The 23,637-nt window shown below is 39.3% G+C and overlaps 1 protein-coding gene across 1 annotated transcript; it reads left to right on the forward strand.

The window, feature by feature from the left end:
* Positions 1 to 6,867: 6,867 nt before the first annotated feature.
* LOC110944134 lies at positions 6,868 to 9,987 on the forward strand. The gene is made up of 4 exons (XM_022185849.1): positions 6,868 to 6,890; positions 7,073 to 7,275; positions 7,560 to 8,555; positions 8,645 to 9,987. Exons 1-4 carry the CDS (start codon positions 6,868 to 6,870, stop codon positions 9,985 to 9,987), a joined length of 2,565 nt encoding a protein of 854 aa, XP_022041541.1.
* Positions 9,988 to 23,637: the final 13,650 nt, after the last annotated feature.

A 23,637-nucleotide genomic window follows, 5' to 3' on the forward strand; every position in this document is an offset into this window, starting at 1 on the left:
TTTTCCTCATCTTCAGCTCTCTCTTCTATCTCACCTGTCTTTTCTTCTTCGGACCATGGATCTGTCAGTGGTTCAATCAGGGTGCCTGAACTTTCTTCCAACAGTACTTCATTTGCCACAGCAGTAATCACTTCTTCAATCACCTCATCCACTGTTTCAGAGGCCAGCTGTTCCTCTTCAGATTCAACCCCCTCCTGTATTGACTCTAATGCCATCAAACAAAATTCATCATGAGAAGAAACATTAGAAGCATAGAGTGCAAAATTTTCATCACTGAGGTCTTCAGGCATACTGCTCCAGTCAACAAACTCTTGAGTAAAGAAACTTTGTTGATCTGGTTGTTTTGCTACTGGAGCAGTGGTTTGTGGTGCAGGTTGCACTTGTGCCTGGGGAGCAGGGGTTTGAACATATTGGATCTATGGAGCAGCAGTTTGGACATAATGCACTGGCACAGGAGCAACAGCATAGTGAGAAGTGTTCACATGTGCTGCTGGGGCATATTGGGCATAGTGCACAGTGTTTTGATTTTGAGGTCTAGGATTTGAGCTAGGGTGAGTGATTATGGGACCAGTTGTTTGACTCCTACACTCTCTAGCAAAATGTCCTAACCTATTACACTTATAACACTTGATTTTCGATTTATCCAACCCAACCCTTAGATTCCCATGCAACCCTGGGAATTTTCGCCTTGTTCTTTTATAAAACTTGCTAGTTCTAACACTTAGCAAGGCCAGTTGGTGCAGGATGTCCATTTCCTCTAGACCAGTGGGGTCGAAATGCTGTAGATCATTGAGTTCAAAGCTTAAATTGTCTGACATCTGGTTTTCATTTGCAGTGAATGCATAACCTGTAGAGTGAGGATCAGGGTTGTTAAAATTTGCACCAGCAGTTATGTCAATGAAGTGATCATAACCCTGATCCTTACCACTACCACCAGATTCTTCTTGACCCAGAAGAGCAGTGTTACCGAATGAATAATCATCAACGGTTTTCCCTGACTCTTGTAACTTCCTTTTCTGGTTCAACTCCCTTTCGTAGGTCAGGAGTCGACCATGGAGTTGGGTTAAGGTCAGATCCTTGAACTCAGGTGAATTTCGGGTGACAAAAGCTATTGTGTCCCATTTTTCTGGCAGTGACCTGAGAAACCTGCTGTTTTGAGTTGAGTTTGTAAAAGTGGTTTTAACAAGCCTCAGTTCACTGATGAGACAACTGAAACGCTCAAATTGTTGCGTCAGTGATTCACCTTTAACATGACAAAATGTTTCATACTGTTGGTTCAGGATTTCCCTATTGTTTTCTATGACTTCTTCGGTACCTCCAAATTGTTCCTTAAGCGCGTCCCACAACTCTTTGGCATTGTCACAATGTAACAATCCAGCATATATTTCGTTGGGCAGCGCTGATGCTATGATACTAAACGCTTTAGCATCTAGTTCAAATTTTTGATAATCCGTTTCAGTATAATTTTCAACAGGTTTTGGAACTTGTTTTTTAGCATCTTCAGCGCTTGGCACTATAGGAACATGAGGACCAAAGATGACAGACTTCCAACAACCTGTGCTTTGTTGAGCGAGGATGTGACCCATCCTCCTCTCCCAGATGTTGTACTCATTTCTTTTTAGCATAGGTGGTTTAAAAAGAGAACCAATGTTGTTTTTATCGTCCTGAGATTGTGACGTCATTCTTGTTGTTTTACAGGTACTGAGAAATCAACTTTAATGGTGATTAATCCTTACTCTGTTTTTCAACGACGAACAAACGATCAGTATCAACTGTTTTGAGCTGAACTATTTACGTCAAAATGATTGTTAAATCAAATTGGACTGTCCAAGCTCTGATACCAATTGTTGGATCTGAGTTTGATTTTGATTGTATTTTATGTTTGAAATTAAGATGAAAATGGATGAGTGTGCAGCGGAAATTAAGATGAAAACAAACTTTGCATACAATCAAACGAGAGTAATACTTTTATCAAACATCTTTACACAATGAACTGAAAGATTGAATTTATTTCAAACACGATTACACTGATTGATGAATGAATGCAAACTCCCCCTCAGCCAGAGCTCAGTAGTTTGTTCGTGCAAAGAAGACGAATGATGCAAAGAGCTAATAGAACAGTACAAAGTACTGAACTATTTATAGGCACTTGCAAACTACTGAGCATCTTAGCTGACGTCACCATGAAAGTGACATCTAACCTCCTAACAAACTCTAACCTCTGATCTATACAAACACTGCTTGTGTTAACTACTGCTAATACATTCTATTACAAAACAGACTTTAGAACAGCTGCTGCAACCTTCTACTGCTGTGAACCCAACAGCACTTGTTCGGATCAGCAATGCTTGACTCAAGGCAGTAGATTGAATCAGCAGGACTTTAGTCTTCCATCAGATCTTTACTTGAGCAGCAGTTGTAGGTCAGCACTTTGCTAGATCAGCAGATAGGAGGTCATCAGTTGTTGTAATCACTTTCAAGGGGAGAGATTTGTATATCAATCATCTGCTTATTCAGGATCCACTGCTCTGATCCAGTTTTGGCTTTAATTATCTGTTCCTCTGATAGGGTTCAATCCCAACAGTATCTAGTTAGATACCTTAGTTACTAGATGTTTTAGTGGGTGTTAAAGTGTTCGGGAATCATAACTAGCTTAGGAATGATAAAACAATGTCCCTAATAATATTTTTGTGTTCTGGGTAATGTCCGGTTGTTTGGTTATATACCGGTTCGTTAAAGTGCTAAATTGCACTTTTTAGTGTCTTTTAAGTGCCCTTTTGTAATACTTTCGATTCCCGACACTTAGGGAAATATTCTGGAGGTTAAAACATGAATCCTGCATAATATTTATGTTGTTAAAAGCTGATTTAGAGCTGAATTATATAAAATTCTGCACTTAAAGTGCGTTTCGGGTGCTTTTTAGTGCTTATCTTTGCTTCCGGATGGTATATATGTAAACCCTTGAATGTACTCTTGGGTTTTAATGTGTTCTTGTCATTGGACCTACACCTAGGCCCTAATTTTAATGTTTGACTGCTTTCTGCAGTTCTGTTGACACATTGTGTCTTACCGGTGAGTTTACTAGTATTTCTGACGCAACGCTGTTCATTAATGTATAATGTAATTCTTGTAGTATAAAACATGCACGAATTCACTTGTATTGTATGAAATCAGATAATGTTGACACTAAAGCACATAATTGCAGTCATTAAATAATAATTAAAGTGTACGGAAAATACCGGTTTGGTGCCAGTTGTCACATATTTGTTTTGTTTTTGCTTGAGTACTTTTGCAGGTTATCAGGTTATTCATCTCTACGGATGCAATGGTCCAAGTGTGGGGATGCTTGGTGAAGTCCCAATACATTCTAGTTGCAATTACGGACAATGCACGGACCAGAGTTCAGTCGGAACTGTCCATACTCAATCTCCATTTGGACGGGGAAGATCTGAACACTAATAGTAGAGACTGAACCGAATACTTGTGGACACGGCCGCGAATGGAATGCTATACGGTCGTGGTGGAACAAGACGCATGAGGATTCTACGCTTTAAACCAAGGGAGTCTGTTCCACTTTTATTATTGCATTTTTATTCATGTTCTTGGTGGTGTTAAACTATGTGGTGTTTAGGGAATGTGTTTTTGCGAATTGTGTTAGGAACGGTCGCTCATGAGGTTTGTTAGTTGGTATTCCCGGGTTTTGTTTTAAAAGCACGATACATTGGGGACAATGTCGCCCAAGTGTGGGGATGGGAAACCCGGGAAGGGAAAGGTTTGCGACAGAAGCTTGAAAGTGATTGAAAATGATGAAAACTGAAAAAATTGAAAATTTTGAAAAATTTTAAAGAATTTCTTCGCCTTAAGTGAACTAAATGGATACGTAAACCGAACGTTTCAATCACTAATGGGTCCCTAGCGGGTAGTAAACTAACATAGTCCCTTGTCATGGTCGTTCTTTTAAGTTTCATGAGAGTAGGTCCGGCATCTGTTTTTAGAAAAAAGAATTGAAAAGAGATGTCTATTTAGGGGTAACATGCTTTAGATTGCATATGCTACATGTCGGTAACCCTTTTTACCCTTCTTTGGTGAGAATTTTGAGCCTGTAGAATGATATAATGCTTTACATATTGAATTCATTTGTTGAGAGCAGGCCACATGTTATGCTGTGTTAGAACTTGTATGATTTGCTACATGCTGAGACTGTGGTTGACATGTGCATGTAAATGATAAAGGCATTAGGATATCCCGTACACCCGTTGTGTTTGTTTCATGTTTACCGAACCATTACCCTTAGTAGCCCTGTTGAGCCTATTTTCCGTTCGTTTGTCCACCTAATGTGAATTGTTGATGCCGACCGTGAACGACAAATTATGAATAAGTGAAAAAAAAAACGAAAAAGAAAAAAAATAGAAAAAGAAAAAGAACAAAAATAGAAGTGTTGTGAATATTGTTCATGTCTTGGGTAGAAACCAACCCGAATGTGTTAGTCGTTATGTGTGCAAATAAAATTGTCACGGTTTGGTCGTTTGTTTGTTCGCCACATAAAAAATATAAATAAAAAAAACAAAAATCTTCCTACCCTTAGCCAAAGCCCAAAACCGAAAGTCCTTTTGATATGTCTCATGTTATATGATACAGTGGAGGTCTGATTGTCTTACAAGTCTATGATTATAGAATTTCATGTTTGGTTTTGAGTGTTATACATACTAGCACATTACACGCTAGTTCATATTTTTAAACCGAGAGGAGAGTTGATTGTGACGAGCGTGTAGCATGTGTAGAATCCTAAGCATGTTAGTTTTGAATAGACAAGTCTTCAGTTTATAACTCGCATCAATTGCTTGTCGGACTGTCAATCTCGATTGTGTCAGTCTATGGAACGGGTATGACTTGGGACTTAAACTGTTGAATTGGTTAAGGGGTTTAGAAGTGTTGTTAATGTGGTCAGTAGTTCCATATTGGTTTGCTTGAGAACAATCAAAGGTAAGTGTGGGGATGTGATGGAGAGGGTGAAACCTGAGCTTTAAAGTGTTTATCTTGCGTGTTTTGTTTGGTTTTAAGTAAACATATGCATTGAATAAGATAACTACGAGTACTTATGGTTTTGCAGGTTAATAGCTTAAAATTAACGGTGAAGTTAAAGTGCTCGGTGACGAAGCATAACACCCAAAGAAGATACGCAAAGCTGGGAAACAAACATCAAGTCAAAAACATCACCATCACCCTTGAACGGCACTTGTGGGACTTTTGAAAGCATTTGTGGGATGATTATTATTATATATAAACATCATTGTCACATGGCGGGGAATATAAAAAGAAGCAACAATCACCCATAGATGTGAACTTTGGAGGTGCAGACTTGTGGATTTAGGTGAGAGGAAACATCATTGGACCAAATTAATTCTTATCATTCATTGCTAGTTTGACTTTAGCACATCTTAGAGCACAAAAGATCATCACGTGTACATCCATACGTAGATGTACTTGGGGGTTTGATTTTCAAGAACATGTATATGATGTGAGTGGTAGGACAACACAAAATCCCATAAAACATTATCATCATTTGTAGAAGGCATTGGATTTTTGTGCATGTGGAGAGTCATTCACATCATCACATCACGAAAAAAGAGAAGGAGAAAAGAAATAGAAAATGGCGGCTGATCTTTTGATGTTCACGTGAACAATTGAGGAGCATTATTTTAATAAAAAAAATCAAGTCAATATAATTGTTTTATGGGATGTAGTCAACGAAAAAGAACAGAAACTTTCAGATGTGGTTTACAGAATTGTTATGGGGCGTACGGATTGGAACAGGTCCAAGACAAAAATGAACAGTAGGTATAATATGGGGTTTACGGATTAAACCATGACTTACGAAGCGAAACCAAGTGGCATGCACGTGATTTGTTTGTTGTGGGATAAAAGGGTTTTAAAAAACCCTAAATGAATATACTTCATGATTGGGCCGTGAACAAATTTTGGAGGGCTTCATCATTCACAAATTAGGCAGCCATTACACAACTTCTGGATGATCGAAGATTGGCAGCCATCAACACATTATTTTGGGGGTGGAGTTCTTCTCATCATCGACATCATCATACCATATTCTTTAAAAAGATCAACCATGAATTCATCACTCTTCGACCAAGCTTTCGAGGATTGTACGAACGTCATGAGCGGGTAGTCGTCTCGTGACCGTCTCCGCGACTAGGGTTTATGTTTGAACATTGAGTTTGCTTATTGTTACGACTTTTGGATTAGGAACTGATTAATCATTCGGTTAGTCGTTTTTATTGTTTCTTGTTTCAATTAAACATTGTTAGATTATCGTAATCATTTGAGTTCATCAATTATTTGGTTTGTTCATCAACAATCGGGATTAAATTCTAGGATGTCATTGTTTTAAACCTTTAATCATTGAACTTGACTATGTTTATAAAATCTGAAATTGGTAATTAATTGGACTACTATTCATTTGCATCAATCCTTCGGTTTCGATCGTGGATCACTGCAATCAAATATATTGTCCGTTAATTATTTATTAAAACAAGTTTTACAAATCATGTCTATGTGATTTCCGATTGGTAGTAACAAAGTAACCTGATTTTCTACATAACCTGAAAACCCGGAGATTGGTCCTTTCTCTCATTATTGTTTACAAATATAATTTAATTCCGTTTTCATAATTCATCTCACGTTTTGCAAAAAGCAATTAAGTTTTAATTTAGATATTAGTTATAAACAACGAGCTTTCATACTTTCCACTGATTCCCCGTGGATTCGACACCCTACTTACCCTTTACTAGTAAAAGGTGAATAGGACACTTTTTAATTATATTTTTGACCGATCTTACGACATCGATCAAAATGGCGCTGTTGCCGGGGAATCGGTGCGCTTAGTTTAGTAAGTTGTTTTTTCATAAAAGCTAAAAACATTAAAAAAATTAGAAAAAACCAAAAAAAAAACCGAAAAATATTTCCTTTTGTTTGTCTTTTATTTGTTTTGTTCCGTATTACGCTTGGTTTCTTGTTTGTCTGTGTGCAGGTGATTTTCGTGTTGCATGCATACCAGGTTCTCAAAGAAATCATCTCCGTTATTGTTTGATCCAGAAATTGAGAAGACTGCTCGACAGAATCTCGTTCTTCTCCGTTCAGCAGTGAAAGCTAAAGCTCAGTCATCAACAGTTGCTCAAGATCTTGAACAGACAGCTCACGAGATGGCTGATCAAGAGCCACAAAACCAAGCCCAAAACGAACCAATTCCACCCATTCCAGGTCCACCAATCCCTCAAAACTAAAACCAACATCAAAATCAAAACCAGCCAAATAACCAAACCCAGAATCAACCACCACCACAACCATTTCCACAATTCAACCCAGGCCCACAAAACCAACCTGCAAATCTTAATCTCCGACATGGGGACATCATTCGTCTTAACCAACCACAACATCAACACGGGTATGATGAGGGTTTCCAACACAGAGAAGGCAGCGTGTATACTTGGGAATCCGGTTGGGAAGATGATATTATCAAAATCAGTATGACGGGAGATACGCAGATTACAGATACGATGAGGGGTACGATGTGAATCAAGGCTATCCGGTCCAACAACGGGTCAATCAAAGAAATCACATCCCGCGCCCGGTTCCACAAAATCAAGTTCAACATGGAGTCCCGCAATTCAATGCGGGGAATCAAAGAGCTAATAATCGGGTTGGGGGTGATCAAATACAGTTTGTGGATGGTGTCCCACAAGTCGTTCAAGGGGCACCAATTCAAGACGTTGAAGGTCACTGTCGAACAGTTGTAGTACCTAACTTGTCAGCTATAGTCACACCAGTTGGAAACAATAACAGACCTTTCGAGGTGAGGCCTCAATACTTAGGCCATTTGCTAGAGTTTTATGGAAAAACGACTGAAGAACCATACTTGCACATAGCAAGTTTTGATTCAATTTGCCAAACTATAGGGGGTTCAGGTTTTACAAAGGATGAAGTGAAGCTGATGTTGTTTCAGTTTACCTTGAAAGACAAAGCTCGACAATGGTTCGCGACATTACCTCTAGGTAGTATATACATTTGGCAAGAGATGCAGCAGGTGTTTTTGGAGGAATACTACACCATGAATAGAACCAGTGAAGCTCGGGATGCAATCACCGCATTCCAGCAGGCGTTCACAAGGTTTAAGGAAATGTTAAGAAAATGTCCCCATCATGGCATTCAGACATGGGAGTTGATCAAAGCGTTCTATGATAGGCTACTTCCTGATGATATAAGAGATCTTATCGCCATAAGTAATGGTATGTTTCTCACAAACACCGAAGCTGCAGATTGGGCATACTTGGAAAGACATAGTGCCACTTCTAAAAGACAGGCACAATCTAGCAGAAGGGCAAGATCAGCATCAGCAAGAGCAATTGATTATGAAGCTGAAGAACGGGTTGAGAAACTGAAAAACCAGAATCTGCTATTAGAGCGACAAGTGGCTCAAATGAAGTTGGGAAAGGGAGCCGAAGTTAGGGCAGCTAATGCATTCGCGGTGTGTACAGATTGTGGTGAGTTAGGACGGGTTCGAATGAAGAGGTGAATCAAGTATTCGGCGAACGAAAGCAATATGATATAAAACCGAATACATATCATCCAGGTTTGCGAAATCACCCGAATTTTAGTTATGGAAATACTGCTAATCAAATGAACCCTAATTTTCAGGTACCCATGCAAGGAGGCCAACAGTATCAGAGCCGTCAAGGTAATTACTCACAAGGAAATTACCAAAATCAGGGCCAATATAATCAGGGTAATCAGCAAGGGAACTCTTCAAGTAGTGGTGGAACAAGTGATGAAAAATTGGATGCTATTATGAAGTTTATGAAGGACATCCAAAAGGATAATGAAGTTCGAGACAAAACTTCCGAGGCAATGCAGAAGCAGCTGGGGCAGTTAGCAGAGGATCTAGCCCAGCTGAGAAGAGATCCAGGTAAGTTGCCGAGCACTACCACAGTTAACCCAGCACATCAATCATCTAGCTCAACGAATGGAAGAAACGTGCACATCAACGCGGTATGTACTCTTCCAACTTTTGAAACTGGTAGTGTTGAAGTAACTCCGCCATCACAAGTAGTTGAGAAGGTGGTGGAGGATGTTGGTAATGGATCAGACTCTCAACGTGATCGGGACCCACCAAGGGATAAAAGGTGGGAGAATTTTAAACAAGTTAAAATTAATCTACCCTTACTCGATGCGATTAAAGAGAATCCTGATCAGGTTGAGTGTTTGAAAGAGTTAAGTACCCAAAAACGACTTCACAAGTTTCCTAAAAAACTTGATTTGACTGCAAATGTGAATGCCGTTTTGTTGGGTACCCTTCCCCCGAAACTCCAAGATCCAGGAGCACCCATTATTTCAGTGCAAGTGGGTGAATTTAAAATAGAAAGGGCGCTATTGGATCTTGGAGCGTGTGTTAGTATTCTACCAGGGAGTCTGTATGACCAATATGATTTTGGTCCATTACAAAAAGTCAATACCACCGTGGTGTTGGCTGATCAGACTCCCATGTGTCCGAGGGGGATTGTAAGGGATGTAATTGTGAAGGTAGAAGAGTGTTGCTACCCAGTTGGATTCTTAGTGCTTGATTGTGCCACAAGTTCAAAGAACACGCACCCTCCAGTCATTTTGGGTAGACCGTTCTTAGCGACTACTCATGCCATTATCAATTGTGTTGATGGAACGGTAAGTATGAGGTTTGGTGACCGTGAATTGCGGTTAAATGTGTTTTCAGATGCGACTAATCATTCCATTTCAAGTGAACACTCAAAAGCTGAAAGTGGTGAAGAGAATGTCTCTCTTGCAAAGGAGAATCAAACAAAATATGAGTGCTTTTTGGTTGATAGGTTTGAAGTGGAAGGGAGCAAAGCAGTAAGGAAAAAGGAAAGTGTGGCTCATGAGGAGTTTAAAATGGCCATTTTATGCTTTCTGGCCATTTCATGAACTGAGGTTTCCACCTCATACGACCTGACCTATCAGGTCGTGTGGTCTGGTCAATACTTATAAACTTAAGATTTTAATCCACCAAGCTAGCCTATCTCATACATTCGACACGACATAGACTGATGACGCAAGCGATAGACATTATGCATCAACATTTTCAAAAGTTTCAAGTTTTTCAAATTTTTGTACTTAAAATGGATTGATTTGGTGTGTTTAATCATTAGGTTGTTGTTAATCAGGGATTAGGGAGTCATTTTGGACATTTTGATGCAAAGAAACATGGTTTTTTGAGTCGTTTTTGAGTGATTAGAGGGTTTTAGCTCGTGTTAAATTCCGGAGTCACCATGTAGGGAATCACCCTAGACAAATCATGGAATCTTCGAGTATACCCAGTGATGTCAGCACCTACCATAGTCAAGTGCCAGAACTCCATCTCCAGCCTTTGGAGTTCGGCACGAGAGCAGTACTTCTCTCTCATCTTCTCTTTCAGTTCATCCCAAATCATGCCATACATGGCATCATCACCCAGCGTGTGAACTTGCAAATTCCACCATGTCAGTGCTTCATCGACAAACAGCCCAGTAGCAAAAGTGACTTGTTGATCCGCGGTACATTGCTCATGCGGATAGTGGCTTCAGTCTTTTCCGTCCAACGCACAAACTGTAACAACCCTCACAATTACAAGTACTGTACAAATTAATTAATTCTAATTATGTGCTTAATTACTGTTCTTGATTACAACTGACACTTTAAACTGCTTACTGGTTTATGTTACATATATACATGTGCATCACTTTACATACAGTCGCTCCATTTATCTCATACAGACTCTTAGTGATAAACCTGATGCACAAAGCACAGTTGGCACAGTGAGCGGATAACTCAGACACATGCTGACAATGCCAGCACATAGACAGACACTATACTGAGGCTAGTATGAGCCAGGGATAGAGTACTACACTGGTATGGAGTGTAGGGAAGTGAAGACCATAAGGCTATGTCACTAGGTGATAGTTTGAGTGCTAGAAAGTGCCTAAAACTCGTTTTAACAGAATTCTGCATTCTCAGCAACAATTCAGCTTTTAACACACTCGTACTATATAGAGAATTGACTAAATGGTCCTGAACGCTTTCCTAAGTGTTGGAATTAATTTCGTTACAAAAAGATGCATAAAAGACACTATGCAGTACAATTAAACGCTTTAACAGAACGATACGTAACCGAACAACCAGACATTACCCCGGACACCAAAATTTTGTCAGAAACATTATTTTATTATTCTTAAGTAATTACGGTCACAAAAATCCCCACACACTATAGAAACATGGCATACACCCACTATTCTTGAAACTACCCTTAACCTTCTAATTAATTGCCCATTAGTAACAAAATTTTTACATTAACCCCCCCCCCCCCCCGAAATCAGCCCCTATGGGACCCACCTTAATCATTTCAAATCACCCACCAAATATTCCATCTATTTATGATTGGACCACCTTTATTTGTTGCTCTTGCCAAGATATATGAATGATTACAAGTAGGGTGGTTACTAGATTCCTCATTTCACTCTCTCTACAAGATCACTCCTTCATATCTTCACTCTCTCCCTCCCCTCTTGACTGCCCACATCCGCCACCACCACCACCACCATCACACCATCACACCAACACTCACTCATTTGATCCACTATCAAGTCCAAAACAAGTGCTAGGAGGAGTCTTGTGAAGCTTGGAGCTTGGAATCTTGAAGAAACATCACACCTTGCATTTTCACGCCATTTTCATCATCATTTTCTGTTCACAAGTTCATCCCTAGCCTTAGTGCTAGTTGTAAGTCTTCAATTTAACTCATGAATCACTTCTACGTTGATTATTCGAAAGGTTTTAGTAAATGTGTAACACAAGAACATAAAAGAGAATGAACTAGAAAATGGACATAAACTTACATAAAAATCTGGTTGGATTATGTTGGTATAAGCATGCATGTTGTTTGATCATTGATTTCTCGATAAACCCGTTGTTAGAACAATCGTTGACGCGTTTTAGTAACATTTACACTCTAAAAAGCATGCTGATTAGTATTTTCAGCCAACTTCAACAGGCTGTAACTGGACCATTTTAAATCGAAAAACTGATTTTCTAAAGCCTAAAATGTGTATTTGGAATAACTAAACAAATGGCACTGGAATCGTAATTTTTCGAGACCGTTTACTATTTTTAAGTGACTGTTTTTGGACAGCAGCTCAAGCTGCATTTTTACTGCAGAAAAAGTGTGTTGTATTCGGAGTCATAACTTGAAACCTGGGTGAAACCGACTCATGGACTTTTTACAGTAGATGTTCACCATTGTCAGGATGACCCTCCAACTGGAATTTCGTCAATCGGACTTACGGTTAATTTTTAGTGAATTATTCCGTAAACTGCAATCAGAAAGTAACAAATCTGTTTGCAGTTGGGTAAATAAATTTCTATAAAATATTGGTAACGAACTGGACCCTGATATTTTTACACAATAAAACTTGGATTGTGTGAGTCATTTTGTAAAAATTTGGGAATTTTTGGAAAAGGTTAACTATTTTAAAAAAATCCTCGAAAACAGTCCAGTTTTGGGTGATGAATCTGAAATAAAGTAAGTAATGCTTTGTATGTCTATATGTCGGTTTGATTGTTGAAAATGATCTACGGGGTATATGTAAAAGAAAATGATATGCTATTAAAGCATGGACACCTCCATTTACAAAGGAGACCATGGCGAAATTTTCCGAAAATCCTAACACTTAGTAAATATTTTCTAGACAAGAGTTTACTAGTATATTTTCGACTATGTTTTGCAAACATAAAACTCGCCATAATTTTTGTAACAAAATACCGTTACTAGGATATTTTGGATGGATAACATTTTGATAAATGAAATTTATCACAACATATAACGTATTTATGAAACAAGTAGAAATATATTAGTTTGAAAGTTATGATATATTTTTCTACAAGACAGGGAAATATACATTATGTATGTGTTATTTTCGGACAAATAAGCTATTGTATATTTTTCTAAAGTGGGACTTAGGAATGTATAATGTCAATACCTTAATCACAAAATACATGTATAAATATCCCCACCTTTGGGACGGAAGCATGAAGCTAAAATACTTGAGAAGTATTAATACAGAATTATTGTATAAACAATTATTCCAAAGCTAAAACATAATTATTATAACTTGGAATAATACCAGAAACGTAACTCAAAAACAAAAATACGAAGGCAAGGCACGGCCCGTTCATCTAATAGACCCTAGTACATTGTAGGGAGTTGTGTTTGTTGAAGAGATTTGGGTTACAAGTACCAAAGATGCAATACTGTGAGTTCATGTTCCCCCTTTCTCTTAACTGTTTTCAGTTTTATACTTCGGGGGTGAAATACATGTTACAATTATTACAGACATTTACAGACACTTACAGACTTTTACAGACATTTACAGACATTTACAGACCTTTTTATACATGGTATGATTAGCTAGGGAATTTACTGCTAGATCACGTGAATGGGTAGGCTATTATCGTAAGACCATTAATCCTTGTATAAGGACCGAGGGGCATGAGTGATAGATCTATTGGGTGTTGCGAGCCCCATCCATGGGCCTGCGAGTGGCTGCATGTGGTGACTATGTCGTTCCGCCGGAGGGGCCGGTACGAAATACGCATACAGGTTTGAGTGCTTCCTAGGCCATGTCACTTATTAATGTATTAGCTTCACATTAATTGATCTGTTTTTCCTTATTGCTACATACCAAAGACCTACATTTATACAGACACATTTTAACAATTTATACAGACACACTTTAACGATTTATACAGACTCACATACACATGAACTCGCTCAACTTTTTGTTGACTTTTCAAACTACATGTATTTCAGGGAATTAATTGGATCTGGCAAGTGATGCATGTTAGCTGCGTACTAAATAGGGATGTCATCCAGGGTCATAGGTTTGGGGGTGTAACTCCTTCCTGGACGGGTTGCATGTCTCAAATCCTCGTTTTGTTAGTAGTCTTTCATCGAGTCTTATGGACTCCTTTTAAACAAATCATGGTTTGTAACGTATTCAGTGGTTGATATTTTTAAAGACAATATGTTATGCATTTTCAAAATTATTTTAATGGATGAACATCTTACATTTTTATCATATAGCATTGTTGTGATTGTTGCTATAATATTAAGAAGTCACACCAAATAAACCACGCTTCCGCAAAAGCCAGGGTGTGACAGCTTGGTATCAGAGCCTCGATCATAGCGAACTAGGATTCTTTCTCGAGTCTAGACTATGATCATCTGGGCTCTCATGAAAACGTTTTCAAACATTTTTACATTGCATACACTAAACGTCCAGATCCAGGGCACAAACATTTTTACAAACAAAAGGGCACAAATACACATTTCCAAATTTAAATTTATAATTCAGTCTTAGAGACTGAGGGAGGATCAGTCTTAGAGACTAAGGGAGGATCAGTCTTAGAGACTGAGGGAGGATCAGTCTTAGAGGCTGAGGGAGGATCGGTCTTAGAGGCTGAGGGAGGATCGGTCTTAGAGACCAGGGAGTTAGTCTGAGAGACTAGGGAGTTTAGCCTGAGAGACTGGGTAGGATAGTCTTGAGAAGACTAGGATGATTACATGCTTACATTGTCGTTACATACACGCTTAATTGCTGTTTATTGAAATACGTGCATAGGCGATGACTATTTGCATACGCTAACTGATAGTGATTACTATGGAAATATATACTATGACTACCATGTACCGATACACATGTTGCTTGATTAGAAAGCGGGTTGTCAGACATTGATGACCCTATGGCCGCCACAGATGATGAGACTGCACTTGCACCGGAGATATTTATGACAGACACCGAGAGTGACCCTGACACGCTGACCAAGGACTAGGATGACTCTCAACCGGCCGCGTTGCCAGACTTTGGCGATGAACTACCCCTACTGATGGCTCCTCCGACAGGAATTCTCCTGTCACTCTTGTTTCTGTCCATGACCACTTCATCACTGGACATTCTGATAGTGAACACACCATGGCTCCAATCCTTGACAATACGCATCATGTGGACCTTTTCTTCCAAAGGGTGGCTACTCGATGAATAGTCGATGACGTTGACATGACTATTGATGGTCCTCCTGACGACATCCATGGTGAGGGAAAGTTAGACGAGAACGTTATTATAAATATCACATCTGAGACCCCTGTTATCAGGCTATCCTCTGCGCCTAGAATACACTCGATTTCATACTCCTTTGAGTCTGTGACATTTACAGCCTTATAGATGGTCGGATTACAACTTTCTACTACTGACGCAAACGACGACGCCGTTATGACTGCTGCACTATCACTTGCTCGAGGCACCACACCGTTAAACGACCCAGGGACTGCCCCTGAGCTAGCTTCTGCACCTTTGTGGGACAGTTTGATGTTGTACCTGCAGAACCCACACCTTTACTTGACCATGACCATGTTCCTTTTGGTCTACCAGACATTGCATCCCTTATACCCGACCCACTACCTGCACCTAATGATCTTCCTAACAGTTGAGACGTTTGTTCTTGCACCCGTAACCGCTGATGTTGCTCTTTCTCTCCTATTTGAGACCGATGTCCATTGCACTGGCATGCCTATCGCTTTCTCTTAGGACTTACCCACACCCCGGAAAGGTACTCCAGGACAGCACTCGCGTAACAATCCCTATTGTTGCTGCAGCATTTGCTACGACCTCACAGGCCGTACTGCTTTCTACTTTCACCTCTACATCGCCGGACGAGCCATTTCGATGGTTCCCATCATACACCATGCTGAAATTAGACCCTTACATAATGGAGGCTACACACGGGATAAGTTGCTCCTGTAACATCAGCTACAGTTTGAGGATATGAGTCGAAGAGTGTTGGAGCTTGAGCTGACACCACATTTGGTAACTTCAAATGCAAAAACATTGCATAATTGAAAACATGATTTAAGTATTTACATCACAAGACAGCATATTGCCTGAAAAGTTTATGTAAGACACCACGCCCTCCACCCTGTCTATTGCCAGTATACTTTGATCCTCCACATTCATCACTGTCTCCTTTGGCACACTTACCTGCTGCTATTACGCCTTCTTGGTTATTACGGCTCGTTTCTTTACTGTCGAGCGACAGGTCAGTTAATTACTTTAACGTATATACAAGCTCGCGGAGGGGTTCACGCATGATAACGATTTACTTTTCTTTCCTCCTCCACCTCAGTCACCAGTATAATTGGTTTCTGGATTATGTGGACTGCATTACATTTGGGTAAAGACACTAATGATAAGTCGGGATTGTGGAGACTTTTAAAGACTACTTTTGACCACGTGATTTGGATACACTGATAGATTTATTGGGCAAGGGTAGGGTGACCCTGTGTCCCATTTGATGTAATATGCTTCGTAGACACTGTGATTATGGGTGGTAAATGATGAAAGCTCAGTCGCTATGTTCTTACTAAATACGTGTTGACCTGCATATTTGTGCTATAACTATAATACTACATGCTTACTTGCTACGTTCCTATCTACAAGATGTGCTATAATTGTGACGATATGTGATTGACTGTTATAACAACTACGTATATACATATATGTAATACACCCCCTGGGTTTCAGTCGTTAAGTAGATGCTTTTGTGCTTATGTTCTTAAAGAAACCTGACCTATCCGATCTTCCTCTTAGAAGATGTTACTTCAAGGAAACACCGATACCAGCAACCCTCTGCCGACTACAGAGGCGGAATTTCAAGAACGCCTCATACAGGTCATCGCACAATACGAGGCCCTCCACTCCGAGCGCAACGGAGGTACCTCAGGAAGTAACCCACCCAACGGCTGCACCTACAAGCAGTTCTTGGGCTGCCAGCCCCTGCATTTCGACGGCACTGGGGGTGCCGTAGCCTTCGTGCGCTGGGTTGAGAAAACGGATTCTGTTTTGCGTGTGAGAAAGTGCGCCCCAGAGCATCAGGTCAGGTACATTTCTGGACTGTTCCAAGATGGGCACTGTCATGGTGGAAACTCCAGGTTCAGACGATGGGAGAAGCTGCTGCATATGCTTTATCATGGGACGAACTGAAAGAGCTAATGCATCAAAAGTACTGTTCGAGAACAGAAAGCCAGAAAGTGGAAACTGAGTTCTGGAACTTGAAGATGGAAGGTCCAAAAATAGTTGAGTACGTGGAGAAGTTCCACGTTCTGTCGCGTGTTGTCCCCTACATGGTAGATCCAGAGTTTAAGAAGATTGAGCGTTTCATTTGGGGATTGGCACCCCAAATCATGAGCATGGTGACGACATCGAAGCCTACAACGATCGCTGAAGCCATTAATCTAAGTGTGGCCTTGACTGAAGAGGCAATCAGGTTGAACAAATTTTCAACCTCTGAGGAGAAAAAGGAGACTCGTGTAGAGTCATCTAGAGACAACAAGAGAAATTTCGCAAACTTCAAGCAGGGTACTCAGGCGAATAACAACAACAAGGCCAAAAAGGGAAAAGAATACATGGGTAAACTACCTCAATGCGACAAGTGTCGACGACATCATACCGGGCGATGTAAAAATGGAAAGTGTGACAACTGTGGCAAAGTGGGACACAACAAGGAAACGTGTTGGCATGAGACGAGGCGTGGAAAGAAAGGTAAAGGGTGTTATAACTGCGGTGACACGAGGCACTTTAGGAAAGATTACCCAAGGGAGATTAAACAAGAGCGTGGGAAAAATGTCTAACACCTGAGCTAGGGAAGCACGCCAGGATCCAAACATGGTCATCGGTACGCCTCATAGTAATCAATGTTATGCGCCTGTGCAATTTGATATTGTTGTCAAATTTTAGCTTCAGAATATACTTGTTTTAATAGTAAGTAAGATAGATATCCAATATTCGATCAAACTAGCTTAAGGGAAGCTTCAATGTGATGCTTGGGAAGGGCTGGTGGTCGAACAACCAAGCGAAGAAGGTTATCCGCATCCAGATGACGAACGGAGAAACGACCGTGATTCATGGAGTAGGATACGCTCCTACGGATTATCAGGCATTAAAGATACGAAAGCTTTCGCACAATGGGTGTGTTGCCCTCTGGGCTCATGTCGTGGACAAGGGAGCCGAAGAACCAAAACTCGAAGATATCCCTGTGATAAAAGAATATCCTGAAGCCATCCCCGAAAACTTGCCAGAATTATCTACTCAATGACAAGTCGAATTTTGCATCGATTTGATTTCCAGGCGCCGCGCTTGCAGCCAATACACCTTGGCAATTTACACCTTCAGACATGCAAGGATCGACAGTGTAGCTTCAGTAGCTGATAGAGAAGGAAGATAGCAGACCAAGTTTCCCATTTTGGGTAACCCCAGCTCTTCTCATCAAGAAGAAGGATGTGACTCTCAAAGGAGCATCAATTACTAGGAGCCGAACGAGCTAACCCACGAGAGTCGGTGACTCTCGCTAAGGATTAACAAATTACGTATTTAACTAACTGTGAGGATCCAACTACTGTTACACGACTGATTGATGATCAAGTGTCGTCAGCGATGAATTCAGGAAGAAAGTATATCGGGGAAATCGTGGGACGATAACTTGTTTTTAGACGCACACAAGATGGTGTTTCCTACACAATGCACAAAACCGAGTTATACAGAATACGAAACCTTGAGGATCTAGAAAACATATGATTAGGACCCTTGGGAACCCAGGTCCAAACGTGTAAAGGTTGTTACTTAGACACCATATCTGTTAACTCAATCGAACACCATTAACCTGACATATATGCCATCTCAGTTAACAGAACAGAAAGTACTTAAATTTCTTTCGTTGAAACCGTCACTTTTGCTTCTAGCGAGTAGATGTTTGCATATCTACTCCCCTTAATGGTAGTTGCATCACAATAATTTTCTCGCTGAGAGCGAACACACATTTGCTTCGATAATCTGGTCATTTCTTCACTTTAGCAGATACTCGTTGATCCTTTTCTTGGAAACTTACCTGACATACATGCATCATTTGCTACGCATGTGATTTCGTTTTGAACAAACACTTCATTGCAATTTACATATTATTTTGCTAAAACTAATTGCTGATTCCTGATTCGAGTAACCTACATTATTGTTATTGTTGGCTCTTTTGTTACCAAGTCAACACATTTTTTCTTGAAACCGCTTTCTTTCAAATTACATTCATGGTTTATTTTGCTACCATGCCGAGAATTCTTTATTAATACATATGTTTATTGTCGGATTACGCCAGAACCAAGTTCAATTGCTTGAACTTATCCATTTCACCTGTTTTGATTTGAGACGCCATGTGGTGTATTGGGAACATCACATTCAAATATTCTTGCAAGGGTTCTTTTGTTTTGAGACATAGTGGACTCGATTGGCCTACGACTCCACTAAATCGTTTGTTGATTTCGATACCTTGCGGTGATACTTTCACAGAATTGAAGCTTGCGCTAAGTTGGTTACTCACTTCATACACGGATTTTAATTATTTAATTGCCCTAAATCCGTCTTGTTTATCACGATTAAAGCGGTCTCAGCACAATTGTGGGTTGAGGCAATGGTACGTAGATACATTCCATAGCACAATGTACCTCTTAACGATTCTTTCATTGTCTATCGAATACCTAGCGGTATTTAATACTTTTTCACCTTCGATCAAAAACAATGGCTCTTTGATATTCTTTGTTCAACTAGAAACTTTACGACATTGTGTAAATCAAACCTTCGGGTTACCTTTGTACACTTTCATTAAATTTCAGGCACGGTAAACTTGTTTAGTCACCACTATTATTGAATCTCGTCATTTCGACACCATGTGGTGTCATTATCTTGTGCTAACCATGGTCAACTGTTTCACCCAAACTACATATACTTTTGTTGACTTGTCATTAAAACATTTCTGATGCAACTACGAATTAAAACAATGACACACCAGATTCGCTTTTACCTCACTTGGTGTATTTTTCGCAATTCGAGAATGTCAGCACACAAATTCTTATCATTTACTCATTCGAAAGTTGATAGGTCATTTTCATCTCCAAGTTGTTGATTTTGAGTTCATGTAGCAGATGCTATGGTTTGAGGAAATTTGCATACTATGACCAATCATTTGAGAATCCTATTAGACAAAACTCCTCTTTTGTGGAACCCCTGTAACTGGATTACACTAGACTACACGTCAATACGACTTATGCCTTTGACATTAAATGCTAAAAGCACATACCTTTTAACCATTGGACTCGTGTTGTTATATACTCTTGGACTCACTTGATGTGAATAAGGTTTGATTCGGTTTGGTGACTATTTGCCTCGGTATTATTTGTATACATACACGCATAATGAAACCCTAAGGAGTTAAGGTAGTACAAATTTCGAGGACGAAATTTTCTTAACAGGGGGAGAATGTGAAAACCCTCACAATTACAGGTACTGTACAAATTAATTAATTCTAATTATGTGCTTAATGACTGTTCTTGATTACAACTGACACTTTAAACTGCTTATTGATTTATGTTACATACATACATGTGCATCACTTTACATACAGTCGCTCCATTTATCTCATACAGACTCTTAGTGATAAACCTGATGCACAAAGCACAGTTGGCACAGTGAGCGGATAACTCAGACACATGCTGACAATGCTAGCACATAGACAGACACTATACTGAGGCCAGTATGAGCCATGGAAAGAAGTACTACACTGGTATGGAGTGTAGGGAAGTAAGGACCATAAGGCTATGTCACTAGGTGATAGTTTGGGTGCCGGAAAGTGCCTAAAACTCATTTTAAGTACAGAATTCTGCATTCTCAGCAACAATTCAGCTTTTAACACACTTGTACTATACAGAGAATTGACTAAATGGTCCTGAACGCTTTCCTAAGTGTTGGAAAAAGATGCATAAAAGACACTATGCAGTACAATTAAACGCTTTAACGGAACGATACGTAACCGAACAACCAGACATTACCCGGGACACCAAAATTTTGTCAGAAACATTATTTTATTATTCTTAAGTAATTACGATCACAAAAATCCCCACACACTATAGAAACATGGCATACACCCACTATTCTTGAAACTACCCTTAACCTTCTAATTAATTACCCATTAGTTACAAAATTTTTACATTAACCCCCCCCCAACCGAAATCAGCCCCTATGGGACCCACCTTAATCATTTCAAATCACCCACCAAATATTCCATCTATTTATGATTGGACCACCTTTATTTGTTGCTCTTGCCAAGATATATGAATGATTACAAGTAGGGTGGTTACTAGATTCCTCATTTCACTCTCTCTACAAGATCATTCCTTCATATCTTCACTCTCTCCCTCCCCACTTGGCTGCCCACATCCGCCACCACCACCATCACACCAAAACTCACTCATTTGATCCACTATCAAGTCCAAAACAAGTGCTAGGAGGAGTCTTGTGAAGCTTGGAGCTTGGAATCTTGAAGAAACATCACACCTTGCATTTTCACGCCATTTTCATCATCATTTTCTATTCACAAGTTCATCCCTAGCCTTAGTTCTAGTTATAAGTCTTCGATTTAACTCGTGAATCACTTCTATGTTGATTATTCGAAAGGTTTTAGTAAATGTGTAACACAAGAACATAAAAGAGAATGAACTAGAAAATGGACATAAACTTACATAAAAATCTGGTTGGATTATGTTGGTATAAGCATGCATGTTGTTTGATCATTGATTTCTCGATAAACCCGTTGTTAGAACAATCGTTGACGCGTTTTAGTAACATTTACACTCTAAAAAGCATGCTGATTTGTATTTTCAGCCAACTTCAACAGGCTGTAACTGGACCATTTTAAATCGAAAAACTGATTTTCTGAAGCCTAAAATGTGTATTTTGGAATAACTAAACAAATGGCACTAGAATCGTAATTTTTCGAGAAAGTTTACTATTTTTAAGGGACTGTTTTTGGACAGCAGCTCAAGCTGCATTTTTACTGCAGAAAAAGTGTGTTGTATTCGGAGTCATAACTTGAAACCTGAGTGAAACCGACTCATGGAATTTTTACAGTAGATGGTCACCATTGTCAGGATGACCCTCCAACTGGAATTTCGTCAATCGGACTTATGGTTAAATTTTAGTGAATTATTCCGTAAACTGCAATCAGAAAGTAACAAATCTGATTGCAGTTGGGTAAATGAATTTCTATAAAATATTGGTAACGAACTGGACCCTGATATTTTTACATAATAAAATTTGGATCGTACGAGTCATTCTCTAAAAATTTGAGAACTTTTGGAAAAGGTTAACTATTTTATAAAAATCCTCGAAAACAGTCCAGTTTTGGGTGATGAAACTGAAATAAAGTAAGTAATGCTTCGTATGTCTATATGTCGGTTTGATTGTTGAAAATGATCTACGGGGTATATGTAAAAGAAAATGATATGCTATTAAAGCATGGACATCTCCATTTACAAAGGAGACCATGGCGAAATTTTCCGAAAATCCTAACACTTAGTAAATATTTTCTAGACAAGAGTTTACTAGTATATTTTCGACTATGTTTTGCAAACATAAAACTCGCCATAATTTTTGTAACAAAATACCGTTACTAGGATATTTTGGATGGATAACATTTTGATAAATGAAATTTATCACAACATATAACGTATTTATGAAACAAGTAGAAATATATTAGTTTGAAAGTTATGATATATTTTTCTAGAAGACAGGGAAATATGCATTATGTATGTGTTATTTTCAGACAAATAAGCTATTGTATATTTTTCTAAAGTGGGACTTAGGAATGTATAATGTCAATACCTTAATCACAAAATACATGTATAAATACCCCCACCTTTGGGACGGAAGCACGAAGCTAAAATACTTGAGAAGTATTAATGCAGAATTATTGTATAAACAATTATTCCAAAGCTAAAACATAATTATTATAACTTGGAATAATACCAGAAACGTAACTCAAAAACATAAATACAAAGGCAAGGCAAGGCACGACCCGTTCATCTAATAGACCCTAGTACATTGTAGGGAGTCGTGTTTGCTGAAGAGATTTGGGTTATAAGTACCGAAGATGCAATACTGTGAGTTCATGCCCCCCTTTTCTCTTAACTGTTTTCAGTTTTATACTTCGGGGGTGAAATACATGTTACAATTATTACAGACTTTTACAGACATTTACAGACCTTTTATACATGGAATGATTAGCTAGGGAATTTACTGCTAGATCACGTGAATGGGTAGGCTATTATCGGAAGACCATTAATCCTTGTATAAGGACCGAGGGGCATGAGTGATAGATCTATTGGGTGTTGCGAGCCCCATCCATGGGCCTGCGAGTGGCTGCATGTGGTGACTATGTCGTTCCGCCGGAGGGGCCGGTACGAAATACGCATACAGGTTTGAGTGCTTCCTAGGCCATGTCACTTATTAATGTATTAGCTACACATTAATTGATCTGTTTTTCCTTATTGCTACATACCAAAGACCTACATTTATACAGACACATTTTAACAATTTATACAGACACACTTTAACGATTTATACAGACTCACATACACATGAACTCGCTCAACTTTTTGTTGACTTTTCAAAC

This window comes from Helianthus annuus, chromosome 7 (assembly GCF_002127325.2).
Source record: "Helianthus annuus cultivar XRQ/B chromosome 7, HanXRQr2.0-SUNRISE, whole genome shotgun sequence".
Taxonomy (NCBI): domain Eukaryota; kingdom Viridiplantae; phylum Streptophyta; class Magnoliopsida; order Asterales; family Asteraceae; genus Helianthus; species Helianthus annuus.

What these genes read in the sequence shown, in the direction of transcription:
- LOC110944134 (XM_022185849.1), top strand. Translation starts at nt 6,868, where the DNA reads ATGGCGCTGTTGCCGGGGAATCG. An exon ending in GCGCTGTTGCCGGGGAATCG is followed by an intron (nt 6,891 to 7,072) that starts GTGCGCTTAGTT and finishes CATGCATACCAG; the next exon opens with GTTCTCAAAGAAATCATCTC. An exon ending in CGCGGTGTGTACAGATTGTG is followed by an intron (nt 8,556 to 8,644) that starts GTGAGTTAGGAC and finishes CATATCATCCAG; the next exon opens with GTTTGCGAAATCACCCGAAT.